The sequence below is a fragment of the Choloepus didactylus genome, chromosome 1 (genome assembly GCF_015220235.1).
Source record: "Choloepus didactylus isolate mChoDid1 chromosome 1, mChoDid1.pri, whole genome shotgun sequence".
Classification (NCBI taxonomy): Eukaryota; Metazoa; Chordata; class Mammalia; order Pilosa; family Megalonychidae; genus Choloepus; species Choloepus didactylus.
Genome location: NC_051307.1, coordinates 185,256,233 through 185,272,796, shown reverse-complemented (window position 1 = coordinate 185,272,796; position 16,564 = coordinate 185,256,233). Strand labels below are relative to the sequence as shown.

Sequence of the window (16,564 nt, the reverse complement as noted above, 5' to 3'; positions counted from 1 at the left end):
GTAGGTCTAGTTCTCTTGGAAACAGACTGCAAGATTACTTTGCAGGAAGTCGTACTCAGAAACATGTATAAGAGAGTGTGGGAAGCAGTTTTGGACAGAGGGAGAAGTTGGGCTGTGATGCAGTTTCAAAAGTGGTTGATCCTAGAGGGAGCTTTGGAGCTGGGATGGCCCTTTGAGGCAAGGGAACTGGGTTTTGATATCCCTACATTGGTCAGTCATTGGACATGGACTGTCTTGGGAGGGTTGTAACCTTGGGTGAGGCAGCTTGGCAGAGAGTACTGCCCAAAGAGGGACCTGTCTGAAAGCTGTCAGCAGCCCAAACTCCTTTTAACTGGGAGAATGATGAGTGTAGTGCCTTGGTCCTGAAGGGGATCTGAGAGCATACCATAGCATCCCCTACACTCTCTGTAAACATTACGAGGGCGTTAATGTTCCATCTGAATTTCTCTGGGCTAATGTGTGTCTACAGTCATCTTCCACTTTGTTTGGTCTGATAAACCCTCATTGGTTTTCTGCTGATCCTTTGTCCAGTTATCTGGTCCCCACCACCAACCTTTTCTTAGCCACACATTTTGAGGTTGTGAAGAAGAACACAGATTGCAGGGTTACCAGTCAAAAATGTGGGTCATCAAATCAGCAAATAAACTCATTAACCTACCCCCCACGTGGGACGTGATTCCTAGGGAAGTGAATCTCCCTGGTGACCTGGGACACGACTCGCAGGAATGAGGCTGGCCCTGGCATCGAGGGACTGAAAATAGCTTCTTGACTGAAAGAGGGAAAAGTAAGGTAACAAGATAAAGTTACAGTGGCTAAGAGATCTCTAATAGAGTTGAGAGGCTATCCTGGAGGTTTCTTTTATGCAAGCTCCAGGTAGGTATCCCAAATGGCCACAGTATGCCAAGCCCTAACCAACAGTAGACCTGAAATACCTAGGTCCCTAACTGAAATTCTATAAAAGATTCACTCACTAAATTTATTTCTCAGAAACTTAAATCCACCAGAATGTCCCTATGCCATACAAGGCCTAAAACCCAGAGGCAACAGCCTCTTTAAGAACAACAACCAGATGCAGCCCCCTTCCCCATACTGTCAACACCCCCATAATGTTGACACCCCTTTTCAATATGAACACCTTAGGGTGATCACTAGAAGGTGATCCTTCGGAGTGACCCCTGAAGATTGAGAAAGTGATTAAACAAGAGGAAGGAGTAACAACAGACAAGATTGGATTTAACAAAGGATTACTAATACTGAATCTTTATATAATTTTTTTTAGATGCTAGAGTATTAGAATAGCTAAAAGGAAATAACTGAAATTGTGGAACTGTAACTTACAACATTCTTTGAAATTTGCTCTCTACTTGTTAAATTGTACTTTGAAAGTTATCACTGTCATATACATATATGTTGAACTTCACAATAAAAAATCTGTTAAAAATTTTTTTAAAAATTTTAAATGTGGGTCATGATGTCACAAGCTCTGCTGCTTAGTGGCTGTGAAATATCAATCCCGTTTCATTGGGGAGCTTCAGATTCCCTGCTTGTCTGGAACTGGTGATGCCTGTTGGGGTCGTAGCTGTGCACTCTGCTAAAAGGATGGATGGGAAAAGTTCTTTGTAAACTCTGAGATACTTGACAAGTGCCACCTGCAGGAAGAAACTCTTCTCTAGATCTTGCATCTCCTGAAGACCACTTCTGTGTCACTTAACAGCTGGTTTTAATGTGTCCTTTATTTTCTTCCTGCACAGTGCCGAGCCCAGGAATCAAAACGTGTCCCAGGGCAAGGCCTGCAGTAGAATATTTGTATTCTAGGGGCCAACACTCCCTACGCAGCTCAGCCCACCAGCTATGACTATGATGCTCCACTGAGCGAGGCAGGGGACCTCACTGAGAAGTATTTTGCTGTGCGAGACATTATCCAGAAGGTGAGTGCTTTGTACAGACTATGGTGGGCTGGTCTTGGAAAGCACCTCCCTTGAACTTATCTGTAGATGACTTGCTTCCCAGCACCTTCGTGTTTAAAAGGACAGATGAAGGGAAGCATGAAATAGACTTGTATTTGAGTCTTAGCCCACACCTAAGAGTGAGAGCAGGAGCAAGTTACTCCACTGGTCTATTCATTTGTAAAACTGAGATTAGAGCATCTTGTGTTGTAAGGATTGGGAAGAACATATGTAAAATATTCAGTATGGTCCTCAACAAATATATGTCCAATTAGTGGTAGCTATTATTTAATAAATACTAAGGTTAAGAAAAATATTCAGTGTGCAGGGGAAAAAAAAAAAACCTGTGGAAATTGTGAAGCTTGGTGCAACGGTGAGCTGTCTGCAATGCATCATTTTTCTATCTGGGGCAAGTAAGCAATTGCCATTTCCTTCTGGCGTGCCACCTGAACTGCGTAGTCCTGCTAACGTTGTGACCTTTGAAGCACCTAAAGCTCCCAGGTGGGGTTTCCTGTCTGCTGTGGGTTTAAAAAAAAAAAAAAGAAAAAAAACCCACAGTGTTTCTGCTCAGTCACCTGAGTTTTGAAGTTAAAAAAAACAAATGTTTTCTGCCTATAAATGGTATGATTTTTTTATGTTGTAGTCCCAATTGTAAGCAGAAATGTTAAATTTTAAATTCGTATTATTTTCTAAACATATAGAAAAATATGACCTAGACTTGACTACTCTTACAATTTTCCCATTGCATCTAAATTTTCAAATGTGTTTTTAAAATGTTCATGTTATCCTTTTATTATGGGATTAATCTCTGCAGAGTTTATAGTGATATGTTCTGAGCTCTCTTGTATGTTCTCTCTTTCAAAGCTTTCTGTTCCTATCTTTACTATTTCCTTCCTTTGTTTTAAACTTAGCATTTTAACCCTTCCTGTCTTCTTTTCTAACATAAGCATTCAAAGGTTATACATTTCCTTCAAGTACTGCTATTGCTGCATCTCAGAATTTTAATATGCAACATTTTTATTATTTATTTGCTTCTAAACATGTGCATTTTGATTTCTCTTTGACCTGTAAAATGTTCAGGAGTGTCTTTTTAAACCATCAGACTTAAGTGTTTTTCTAGTTATTGATTTTTAATATATTTGCATTCTGGTTAGAGAATGTAGTCTGTGTCATACCAATCCCTTGACATTTGTTGAGCCTAGTCTTAGCGCCTGGCATATGCTAATTCAATGTGTGCTTGAAAAGACTGTGTTTTAATGTTGTTGAGTGAAATATCCTGTATACATGTCCATTAGATTAAGCTTATTAATGGTGCCATTGAGATCTTTAATATCTTCCAATTTTTTTGGTCAGTTGATTTAGTTGTGTTGATCTATTTCTCCTTGTAGTTTTGTCAGTTTTTGAAACTGTTATTCGGTACACAAGTTGAGAATTTTATCCTTTATTAATTATGTAGAACTCTTTATAACAATGCTTTTTGCCTTAAAGTCTTTTTTGTCGATACTAATAGCTTATCTGCTGTTCTTTTGGTTAGTATTTACTTGGTATAACTTTTCCAATGTTTTTAATTTCAATTTTTTATATTCTTTTCTATATCCTATTTAGGCAAAGGATAATGGTGGCTTGTGAAAGAAGTGGGAACTGGTTGAATTCAGACTATTATGAAAATAGAGTTAATAGTATTTTTTGATGTGGGAGTGTGAAAGAAGGAGAAAAGTCAAGGTATCTCTGAGGTGTTTGACCTGAGCATCTTGAAGGATGTAGTTACCGTTTACAGTGGGGAAAGATCAGGATTTTAGTTTTGGATACATTGAGTTTGAAGTGCATAATATACATCCCAGTGGATATAGAGAAAGTAGGCAGTTAGATATATGAATCCAGAGTTTGAACGAAAGAATAGTACCTTTTTCCTATTGTCACACTTTCTTTATTCATTATTCCTCTTGCATCTCAGTCTTTCCATCTGAGAGCACTTTCCTTCTGCCTGAAGTATATCCTCTAGAATTTTATATAGTGAGCAAACTATCTCAATTTTTGTTTGTCTGAAATTATCTTCATTTCACCCCCATTTTCAAAATGCAGTTTTTCTAGTTTGACAGTTATTTTCTCTCAGCACACTGAAGACACTATTCTTCTCCACTGACTTCTGGCTTCCATTATAACTCTCAGTCTATCTCTCCTTTGAAGGTAATCTGTTTTTCTTCTCCGACTAGTCTTAAGATTTCCCCTTTATGTTTGACATTCTGTTATTTCTCCATGATGAATCTAAGTGTAAATTTCTTTTTATTTATCCTGCTTGGGACTTCTTAAATCTGTGACTTGATATCTTTTTCACTAGTCCTGAAAAGCTTCAGCCATTATCTCTTCAAATATTTACTTCTATCCTATTCTCTTTCTTTTTTTTCTGAAACTCCAGTTAGATGTTTGTTAGACCTTCTGATTCTAACTTCCATGTCTCTTAACCTCTTTTATGTTTTTCAATTCCTTGTCTCTCTGTGTGCATTTTGAATGTGTTCAGATCTGTTCAGTTTTGTTGTTCTTTTTAGCAGCTATAAATTCTGAGGTTAAACTTGTTTGTTGAATTATTAATTTGAATAATACTTTTCATTCTAGACGTTCACATTGCATTTCTAATGCTTCTTGGACATTTTTAAAGTCTCTTGCTCTTTACATATATTTATACCCTCTTATTTCTCTAAGCATATTAAAGATCTTTTATATATCTGTATTTGTTAGCTCTAGTATGCAAAGTCTTTTTCTGTCTGATTCTGCTTTTTGTTGTTTCTGTGGGCACTAGCTCATGATGCTTCATTTCCTTGTGTGTGTTGTGATTTTTCACTGTAAACTCAAATTCTTGGAACAGAGATCTTTAGGAATTCTTTGAGGGTTGGGATGAAGGTGGGTTCTTCCAGATAGAAAAGGTGTTTGCTTCTGGTAGGTACCAGGGGCCACTAGAATTTAAATTAAATTCTTGGCTTGAGGTTTTTTATCCCACAAAGATAGTGAGAATTTTGGCTGCAGGTAAATGTCAGGGCTAGTTGTGGACACAAATTTTCGGGGAGGGGGGGTATTTTCTCCTCATATTAGTTATCTATTGCTGTGTAACAAATCACCCTAAAATTTAGTAGCTTAAAACAAACATTTATTATCTAGCACAGTTTCTGAGGGCCAGGAATCTAGGAAGGCTTAACTGGATGAAGCTTCCTAAGGTCACAGTCAAGCTGTTGGCCGTGGCTGCAGTCTTTGAATATTTGATTAGGACTGAAGGATCCACGTCTAAATGCACTCACATGACCCTTGGCAGGAGGCTTCAGTTCCTTGCCGTGCGGGTCTCTCCAAAAGGCTGCTCACAACATAGTGAATGATCCATAAGAGAGAGAATGCTCCCAACACAGAAGCTGCAGTCTTTTTATTATCTTAACCAGAAATAATGTCCCATCACTTCTGCCATATTCTGTTCACTAGAAGCAAGTTACTAAGTCTAGCGCACATACTAGGGGAGGGCAATTAAGTTCCGCTTCTTGCATAGAGGAATATCAAAGAATTTGTGAGCATATCTTTTTTTTAATAGCTTTTATAAGCTTTATTCTTTTTTTTTTAACATTTTCTTTATACTAGAAAAAGTAAAAATAAGAATAAAAAATAAAAGTAAAACAGAACACCAAATCATCCCCTCCCCCCATTTTCATTAGTTTTTGTCCCCATTTTTCTACTCATCCATCCATACACTGGATAAAGGGAGTGTGATACACAAGGCTTTCACAATCACACTGTCACCCCTTGTAAGCTACATTGCTAATACAGTCATCTTCAAGAGTCAAGGCTACTGGGTTGGAGTTTGGTAGTTTCAGGTATTTACTTCTAGCTATTCCAGTACATTAAAACCTAAAAATTGTTATCTATATAGTGCATAAGAATGCCCACCAAAGTGACCTCTCAACTCCATTTGGACTCTCTCAGCCACTGAAACTTTATTTCATTTCATTTCACATCCCTCTTTTGGTCAAGATGTTCTCAATCCCACGATGCCCGGTCCTGATTCATCCTTGGAAGTCATATTCTGCATTGCCAGAGAGATTTATACCCCTGGGAGTCAGTTTGTGGCATATCTTTAAAACCAGCACATCCTCCTACACTCAGGGCCAAATTTGAGACGGGCAATAGTAATTGCAGTTACATGTAGGGTTTGGTTATGCCACCAAATCAACTAATCAATAGGTAAGTTCATTGGTTTCATTTTTTTATTTTTTATTTTTAAGGACTGATTTTTTCCTTTTTGATTTAATTTTGTTTAATTATATAAAGTTACAAGGTATCAGTCTCTTCAGGCATTTCCTCTATGGCTGTTAAGATTCCCAAGAGAGATGTCTTCCAATGTCCTGCCTGGAGTGGGCGGCTGGCTGCCAGCGTTCTTACCAGCTGGGGCAGGCTGGGAATGGGGGAGGTAGTTACCATGTACATTTAATTCCCTCATTTTTTGTGTGGTAACTATGCCTTCAACTAGGCAGGTCAAGCTTGAACCCAAAGATATCTGTTTCCCCTTTTCTAGAGAATAAATCTCTAGTTTTCTGCCCAGGTGGGAGAGGGCATTTTCTAGAGCAGTGTTTCTTAAACACAAGCAGCATCAAAATCACTTGGGAACTTCATAGAAATGCACATTCTACTGAGTCGGAAGCTATGGGCCCAGCAATCTGTTTTTACAGGAGCTGTGCAGGAGAAATTTACACTTCAGTTGGACTGGCTAGGACAGGGATTTGTGCTTTCAGTCTCATTTGGGTATCTGATGATCCCCAGTTCTCTTGCTGCCTCTGATCTTTTCTTCTACTGTCTAGTCTAAGCCATCACTCCTCTCTTCAAGCTTTCCCCTTAAAGTACAGGTGACATTATCTCCTACGTCACGGAGAAAATAAAGGCTACTGGATATGCCATGTTAAGCAGCTTGAATTGTAGGTAGTGGGGTGCCTTTGAGGAGGAGAGTGGTATACTCAAATATGCACTTACGAAACGTTATTGGAGGAGGCTAACAAAAATGAATGTGTATTTAGAATGAGTAAAGAAATCATTACAAATTACGACATTTAAAAGAGCTGACAGATATCACAAGATCGCAAATATTACAAAATCCCCCTAAATAACATATTATTAGCTACGTGAAATACCTCAACCATCCTTCTTTCCCTACATTCTTTTTGCTGCCTGCTGCTTTATTGTTTCTTCAGATGGCAGCAGTCTTTCTCTAGAAAGAATAGAAATCCTGTGCTTTAGCACAGCTAATTCAAATTTATTTTTTAGTATTGATTTTAACTTCACTTTTTGTTACCAATAATGTTATATTGATGTTTAGGATTGCTGAAATTGGGGAAATCTTGAAAGTTCTTTCAGTATTACATATGAGCTTTAATATTTGGAAGACATTTCCACAGACTAGATTCTAGCTCCATGCATTTTGAACCTTGCTTCTCCTAGCCCACATGCTTCTGGGGTGGGGTCCCTTAGGGCATGCTCCTGTTGTGTTATGATGTCAGTGGGAGTCAGCATATTGGGTGGTAGGAATAATCCATTAGCAGCAACTTAACTGCTCCTGGAAGTGACAGTGAACCATTTAACAAATGCCACTGTGCCCAAATTAAATAAATTACCAGCTCATCTGCTCTTTAGTGGGATCCCAAAGATGCCTGTGGTTACTCCAAAGCCTTCTGACATGTGTGACAGAGGGGGAAGCTGGAGCTGAAAAAGAAATGTTTTCAGCCTGTTGTAGTTAAAATATCTTACTTTTTTAAATTTTACAAAAACATGTGACCATGTGAACATATTACTGAGACCCCACCACCACCACCACCACCACCACGTGGGAGTTGTTGGATACAGAAAATGATTTAGGAGGCTGCTGCGGTAACCTAGGAGTAAGATAGCAGGAGCAGCAGGGTGTGGAGGGGAAGCAGTACTGGCTGTACTAGCACAGATTCAGGAGTCCTCAGTGGAGGATTAGGCTAAAGTCCAGGGACGGGTTGAGATCCCACGTGGAGAGGTGAGAGAAAAGAGCAGTGGGCCAAGCCAAAGACAAACACGGGATCTCAAATGTTTAAGATGAACCCTTGAAGGAGAAAGAGTCCTAGAAATGGGCATAATTCAGTAATTATGATCAATTGCAGCTTAGCATGTGGTCTTGTCCTGCTGCTTCTGCTGCTTCTACTTTTTTTTTTTTTTAATTTCAGATTTAGGAGAGAGAAATAAATTGCTTTAAAAGATTTAGTGGGCTTTTATGAGACTTTGTAGACCCTTAGTTAATTGGTTTGTAAAATGATATTTAAAATATTTGCTTGCATCTAGATTAGAAAATGGGATGGTAAACATCCCATGTATAGCTCTTCCTGCCTTCTACCTTTACCAAAGACTTAAAAAGTAGAATGTGTCTCCCCTTTAATCCATTTCAGAAGAACCTGGGTGGTGATGGCCAACACCTTTCACTGACGTGAACTCCTGGGGATGATATTTTCTTAGCGGGCTGCATAAGCCAGTGCTCATAGGTGACGGGCCCAGGCAGTCCTTTGCATATGAATCTTCGAAGCATGACAAAGCTTATGATATTTGCATTTTCTAGGGTAGTCCCTTTGGTGTGGGTAAAACTCAACCAGACATGGTTAACACTTTGACCTCAAGGATGAACTGTAAGACTATACAGCAACTCCCGCCTCCCTACTGATTCCTAAGAGGGGCAGTGGTGAATTTATTTTTTCTATGCTTTCAAACGAATTTCAAATCCATTTGAAGTATTTTGTTCTATTTCTTCATAGGAATTCCTTCAAAGATAATAGTCCAGCTGGCCTTTTGGAGATGGGTCGTTCTACAGAAATTTATCAAGTGGCAGTTGAGGGAGGACCTTGAGATGAGTTTAACCTGGGATTCCCAGAGTTGGTAGTCAGGCCAGGGTAAGGGATGGGAGGGGGAGAGCTCAGTGATTTTCAATATTTCAAAATTTAATGGATTTTGAATTTAGATCCAGGATCACTCTACACTGCCTGACTGGTTATCCTTCCTGGCTTTTGGCTAGACATTAGTTTTGTGGGTGTGTTGGATTGAATTGTGTACCCTAGTTTAGACATGTTCTTGGTCTTGGTTCACATTCTGTTGGGTGAGGATCCATTGTAAATAAGATCTCTTCAAGATGTTACTTCAGTTAAGGTGTGGCCCAACTGTATCAGGTTGGGCTTTAATCTGGATTACTGGACTCCTTTGTAAGAAGAATGAAAATCAGAGGGAGAAATAAGCCACAGGGAGAAGCAAGAAGCTGAAAGTCAAAGGAACCAGAAGAGAAAGAAGACATCACCCTGTGTGTTGCCATGTGATGGAAAAGCCAAGGACCAAGAATCACTGGCAGCCACCCAGCCCCAGAACACCATGGTGTTGGGGGAGAAAGCATCACGTTGCTGATGCCCCAAATTTTGAGTTCTCTTAGTCTCAAAACCGTAGGCCAATAAATACCCATTGTTTAAGCCAACCCACTGTATGATATTTGTTTTAGCAGATAGGAAACTAAAACAGGTTTAAGTCCTGGAAAGTGGGGTACTGCTATGACACCTGAAGATGTGGAAATGGTTTTTTAATTGGGTAATGGGTAGAGGCTGGAAGAATTGTGAGGTGCTGGATAGAAAAGCCAGCCTAGATTGCTTTGAAGAGGCAGTTGATAGATTACGGATATTAAAGCTACCTCCAAAGAGGCTTTAGGAGGAAATGATGAATGTGTTATTGGAAATCGGAAGAAAGTCGATCCTTGTAATACAGTGGCAGAGAATTTGGCAAAATTGTGTTCTGATGTTGGATGGAAGACAGAACTTGTAAGTGATGAACTTCCATATTTAGCTGAGGAGATTTTCCAAGCTAAGTGCAGAAAGTGCAGTCTTGTTTCTCCTTGCAGTTTATACTAAAATGCAGAGGAATAGGACAAGCTGAGAACTGAACTCTTAAGCACCAAGAAACCAGAAAACGATGGTTGGAAAATTCTTTTCCTATCCAGGTAGCATGCTCTGATGCCAGGGCCAGAAATAGCTTTATCAGGGAGCTCCCTGAGCTTTTGGAAGTGAGTCCCCAGAGGATAGGATTTCATGTGAGGGCTTAATTGAGCAGCCCCTTACTAAAGAGGGTGTGGCTTAACATGGGTCCAGTCAGCCATTTCAGTGGAAGTCAGGATTGGAAATGCAGTTATGTAGGAAGTATCTGTGGAAAATTCAATTGTCTGATGGTTTGTACCTGCTTGAACTGCATTCAAGGCCAACAAGTTTTTTTCAAATTTGTGTGAGCAAAACTACTGCCAGCCTGGAATGAAAGGGGCAGAGAAAGGACAGATTGAAGGAAGAATGACTTCAAAGGCAGAGCCATGGAAGCAGAGGTCAAGACCAAAGGGAGCTCCTTGGGCCAAGAGAATGGGCTCACCCATGTGTGTGGAAAGGGTAGGTCTGCCCCACATTTAGAGGGGGTGGACCTTGACCCCATTGCTTAGGGAGAGTGCCACCATCCCAGTGCTCAGAGAGGGTGGGGCTGTCACACCAGTGTTCAGGGAGGACATGGATGCTGCCCCAGCACTTAGAAGGGGTAAGGCTGCCACTCCGCGAGGCCCAAGCACAGAACATCGTTCCCTACTGGCTCTCAGACCTTGAAATCTATTGGCGTTTGCCCTGCTGGGTTTCAGACTTGTTTGGGACCTGTGACCCCTGTTTTCCTTTGAATTTCTCCTCTCTGGAATGGGAATAAACATATTATGCCTGTCCTTCCATTGTATATTGGAAGCAGATAATTGGCTTTCTAGGTTTCACAGGTCCATCAAACAGAGGAATTTTGCCCTAGGACAGACCACACCCATAACCAATTTTGGTGGACTTTGTGTTTAGCATTGTTACTGAAATTACTTAAAGCTTTTGGAATGCTGTGATGGAATAAATGCATTTTGCATGTGGAAGAACATGTCTTTTGGGGTTCAGATGGCAGACTGTGTGGATCAAACTGTGTACCCCAGTTTAGACGTACTCTTCTCTTGGTCTGCATTCTGGGGTTATGGATCCATTGTAAGAAAAGATCTCTTCAGGATGTTAAGGTGCAGCCCAACTGTATCAGGTTGGGCTTTAATTAGGATAACTGGATCCTTTATAAGCAGAGTAAAAGTCGGACAGAGAGAAGCCACAGGGAGCAGCAAGAAGCTGGAAGTCAGAGGAACCAAGAAGAGAAAGGAGAAGATGCCACCATGTGTGTTGCCATGTGACAGAAAAGCCAAGGACCAAGGATCCACTGCAGCCAGCCCCAGATCACCACAGTGTTCGGGGAGAAAGCATTGCCTTGCTGATGCTTCAGTTTTGTACTTGTCCTAGCTTCAAAATCGTGAGCCAATCAATTCCCATTGTTTAAAGTAACCCACTGTATTGTATTTCTGTAAACAACTAGGAAATGAAAACGGGGTAAACATAAGCCGTCTCTTGCTAATCCATAGTGCTAGTAGGAACACAGTACTTTTATGTCAGATACTTAAAAATAAGAAAATGAGTATTACTTAACAAATAGTAGGCAGTCTTTCAAAGCATTAAAAGTTCATTGCCTGTACTCTTATAGCTTCAATCTCTTCATTTCCTACAGGATTGGTTTCTCTAGTTTATCTTCCAGAGTGATTTCTTTAAAATGTTGGTCTGGATGGGTTGTCCTCCTGCTTCACCTTACCTTTGGGAAAAAGTCAGTAGTGCTTGGCATACAGTGTCCCGTATGATTTGGCCTCCTATTTTCCGCTAACCTCATTTTCGATTCTCTCCTTCTTATATGGGACACTCTGGCCTTAAAATGGAATGATATAAAATTCCATGAATAGGACGGTTTGTACCTCCTGGTCTCTGTATATACTGTTCCCTCTGCTTTTATTTACCACAGCTACCTTCCATGGAAGGTCCTCTTTGATTTGTCTCTCAGGAGAGTTAGTCATGCGTTGTTTTTTGCCAATTCCTTTGGGTGTGGAAATCTTTAATACACTACTGCTCATCATATGTTTACATAATTGTTTGCACACATTTCTCACTGTCTGGACTAGGAGCTCTTTTTATTGCCAATATTAAACATAGGACCTGGCACAAAGTCCCTTCATTATAAAAGTTTGTTAGATGAATGAATGAAAACATTAGGGATCTTGGTGAAGGAGAAGTTGGTCACCATTGTGTCTGTGGGATTCCATGGGGAAAGAGCAGTTTTTATGTTGGATTTGTTCAACTAAGTAAGTATGATAAGAAGCAATATTTGTGGTTGGTCTGGAAACTATGATTAAAGCACAAATAACTATGGAGAAATAAAAGTCCAGAAGTATGGATTTTTGGCATATTCATCAAATTATTTATTTTCTGAAATATCAATTAGTTGGATAGAAGATTAGGATTTTGCTATATGATAAACCAAGTATCAAAGAAAATCAATAAAATCAATAAAAGGAAAGGCAAAAAATTGAAGCAAATGGGATAGACAGAGAATTAATATCTATGTTATAATGAGCTCATACCAATGATAAAAAATCAAGACCCAAATAGACAATTGGGCAAATGACATAAACAAACAAGTACAGACATTGTGATTGGTGAGAACTTTGGCATACAGTGTTTTAAAGGTCATAGGAAATGTTCATATCCTTTTACCCAGTAACACCTCACTTGGGGCTTTATTTAAAAAAATAAAAGGCTAATCCTATACATGAAGTTGTTCATTGCAACATTATTTATAATAGCAAAAATTGGACGTAATTCAACTCCTGACAATAAAAAGGATCATCAGTTTTATAAGCTCTGTTATATTTATTTGAAGCACTATAATATGCAATAAATAAAATCGTCACTATTCGGCCTTATCGAAAGTGCTTATGGTAAGTGCCATTAAAAGTGCTTATGGTAAATGACATTAGTAAATTACAAACTTATCTCTTATCTTTATATTACATGTGTTCATAAGAGGAGGAAATGGGAGGAAAACCAGAAGATAGAACATTTTATGGGTTTTGGGAGGGTGGGGGGTTAGTTATGGGTGAAGACACTTTCTAGTCTATTATTGTTAAAAATGTAAATGAGCTAAATGAAGCAGTAGAAACAATAATAGATTTGGAGTCAAAATCCTAGCTCCCTCTCTTGCCCTTATTATAATCTTAAGAAGTTCCTCAATCTTCTTATCTCTAAAAAAACTATATAACCACTAGATACAGGAGCTTTTATGGTTCCTAACTAGAAGAATCCTCTTTGGAGTTGTATATAACATGGTCACTACCATGTGCTGGTATATCGAGGACCTCAGAAAACAAGTCATGCTGCACTCATCTTCTCGTCTGTGGATTTGTGTTTTTTTGCTTTTATTGAAGATGAAAGGGTGGTAAACTGACAGGAGAAGGGATATAGTCTGAACTTCAGGTAAAGCTGGGAAGAGAGTTCTTACAATATCTTGCTCTTTTCCTAGTCTGTCTGAGACCAGCAAAAACTCTTTGGCCTCATGATCACCTGTTTTTAAATTATCCTTTAAAAGTTTCACAGAATTGTAGATACTCAGAATGTTAGAAATTCAAAGGACTCTCTAGTTCAAGGTGGCTGATGGACCACATATTTATCTCTTCTCCCTTCCAAAATGTTAACAAATGGTAAAAAAAGGAATAAAACAAAAACAACAACAGCAAAAAAACAAAACAAAACAAAAACAACAACTTATGAAACTAAAAGGCAGGAAGCTGTCCATGCATGAGAGATTTCAAAACATTTCTGGAAATAAGAGAGTGGGTGGAGGAGTGGTGACTGAGTAAGCAGGCTGAGGAAATCTCAGACCCCAGGGAGTATGGAAGGGGGCTTACAGGAGCAGGGAGGAAGGAGTAGATTGACTTAAAGAAGCCTTTAAAGTATTGGAAATTTGGGTGGGACAAAGCATGGGAATGAAATGGAACTGAAAAAGGGAAGGTTAATTAATATATTTCCTATCAGGTCCTCCACTCCTTCACTCCACTCTCAAACACAAGCTGCTCAGCAGGGAGGCACTTTTCTACCAGTCAGAAAATCCAAGGTTGGTTTTTCTTTAAAACAAAGTTCCTCATTGACAAGCCTTGCTTATGTACACAGAATAGGACTGTTGTAAAGAACATGGTCCTTCAAATTACCATTAAATATGAATGGGCAACCAGAGAGAGGCAGACATTTGAAGACAACTGGAATATCTGCAGTGGGAAAGAGAAAGACCAAGGTGAAATAAAGAGAAAAATAAAACCAGAAGCAACTGAGAATTCAAGAAACAAGAGAAATTTTAAGCAAAACAAAGCAATTCCCCCCAAATGTATATCCTTCAGAGAGATCTGAGAAATTTTTGCATCCTTAAAATAAGAGTGGGATGCAATAAAAAAGAAGCCACTAGAGAACAAGAAAGAGTTCTTTTTATTATTAAGAATAATCTCCTTGAAAGTAGATCCAAAAGACAGAGATGAAAATAGGAGAGAAAAGGTAAGAGACGTAAAGGATAATCTAGGATATCCAACTTCTTACTAATAAGAGTTCTAGAAAATCAGAAAGGAAAAATGGAGGAAAAGAAAATATCAAAGAAACAATAGAGTTGCATAGTATAATGAATGCAAAAATATATACATACCCAGATACATCCTTGAAAATTTTAGGACATAAGAATAAAGAGCCTATGATCTTCTAGAGAGAAAAAAGAAATGAAAATGAGGTAGGCATAAGATGTACTGGATGATAGAGGAAAACAGAATAGTGCCATTGGTATTCTAAGGAAAGATGATTTTCAACATCAAATTCTATAGCCATCCAAATTATCAACCAAATGTGATGTTTTCAGATATTCAGTGGTTCAGGAACATACCAACCTTTAGGAAGTTGCTTCAGATTGTGCTCCAGTGAAATGAGGATGTTTTGAAATCCTGGAAACAGCTCAAACCTCCAGAGAGTAATGTAGAGAAGTCTCAGAATATCGAGCCAAGAGGGCAGTTAGTCCCTGGGAGCAGGAAGACTGAGGATTCCAGAAGAAAGTTTCAAGGGAGAAAAAAAGGAGTGTTTGGAGAAACTTAATACCATCTTTAGAAATTTGGAACATCCTAAGGAGGGTCAACATAAAGGCAGAAAGGGTAAAAAGAAACCCAACTAGAAACTCCAGGGATGGGGATGGACACAGAATGCTGAACAAGATAGAACATACAGCACTTGACTGTGCTGAGAGCAATGTTTATATAATTATAATAATGTGATCCCTGTTGATTGATTTGGAATTGAGAGTCAACATATAGAGCAAGGGAGGAGCTATGATTATGGAACAAACTGTTTTAACCTTGGTAATGTAAAAATACAGCTCATGGTTTGGAGGTGTGCTCCAGGGAGCTCAGGGAAGTGTGCTAATATTGCTTTATCTTAAAAAGTATAGACATAAAGGATAGCATCTTAATTGATGGGACTAAGAAATAGAAGTGTAAGGATATTATTTAAAGTTACAAAGGTAATCAGTAGAAAAACTCAAAATGGTGATTTAACCATGTTGACAGGAAGGGGAGATACTGGGGTTAGTACAACTGAGCTAAATTGTCAGGTATTAAAGTGATCAATATTAATATTTTAAATTGATCAAGCAAGAAATAGCAATATAATCCTATTATTTAGAGACCAGAAGAAGCAAAAATAGGAACAATTAAATAATTTTTAATGGTTTCCTCTGAGGAATGAAACTAGGAGAAAAGTGAGGCAAGAGACTGCTACTCTTCATTCTAACAGCCTTTTGTTCTCTCTTTTTTTAAAATCATTAGTTTGTATCATTAATTTAAAAAAGGAAACGAAAGAAAGAAAGAAATGGAAGGATCCTGAGCGAACATAAATCTCCTCAGAGATGTTAGATGAAGTGACTCTTCTAAGACCTGGGACTCGCGCTCATTTTTATTCTTTTAACCTTTTACTCAAAAATAATTTCAAACTTACAGAAAAGTTTCAAGAATAATAGTACTGATAGTATAATGAACGCTTGTATATTCCTCACCCAGATTTACCCTTGTGATCGTTTCACTCTATTTGCTTCACCATTTGTGTTCTCCCCACCTCTTCTCTCTGTCTCTCTCTCTCTGTTTTCTACACCATTGGATGGTTGTATACATCATGGCTGTGTACCCCTAAGTACTTCATTTTATGTTTCATAGGAATAGGAATGTTTTCTTACAAAACCACAGTAACTCTAACCTTGATATGATACTTTAATCTACCATAAGATTAATATTTTTGTACTATCAACTACCTCCCTTCAGTTTCTGTTTTGCAAAATACTTTTTCTCTTTTCTTCCCCCATTCCCCAGTCTTGTCCTGCTGCCACCCTCATTCTCTCTACGTGTTTTTTGCTCTTCTGTTTTTGAAGTCTTTTGTTCTATAATTATTTGAATGATTCCTGAAGCTTAAAATGAATACATGCACACAGAAATAAAAATTTACCAGGTCATTTTTTGTTTTGTTTTTTTTTTTAGAGGAATGCCTTTGTTCCTTTGCCTTTCCAAAAAATCACTAGCATTATTAGGTTTGATTCTTTGACCCTCCTTTTGAAAAAATGAATCTCTTGACTATGTTTCTGAGAGTTTAACAGCTTTTTTCTTT

General features: G+C 38.7%; 1 protein-coding gene across 2 annotated transcripts in view; it reads left to right on the top strand.

Moving 5' to 3' along the window:
• The window catches only part of GLB1 (galactosidase beta 1), a 92,256-nt gene that overhangs the window by 39,796 nt on the left and 35,896 nt on the right, over positions 1 to 16,564 (top strand). For both annotated transcript variants that reach the window (XM_037846674.1, XM_037846680.1), the window contains exon 10: positions 1,816 to 1,928. In XM_037846674.1, coding sequence (XP_037702602.1) covers positions 1,816 to 1,928 — 113 coding nt within the window. The remainder of the gene's footprint in view (positions 1 to 1,815; positions 1,929 to 16,564) is intronic.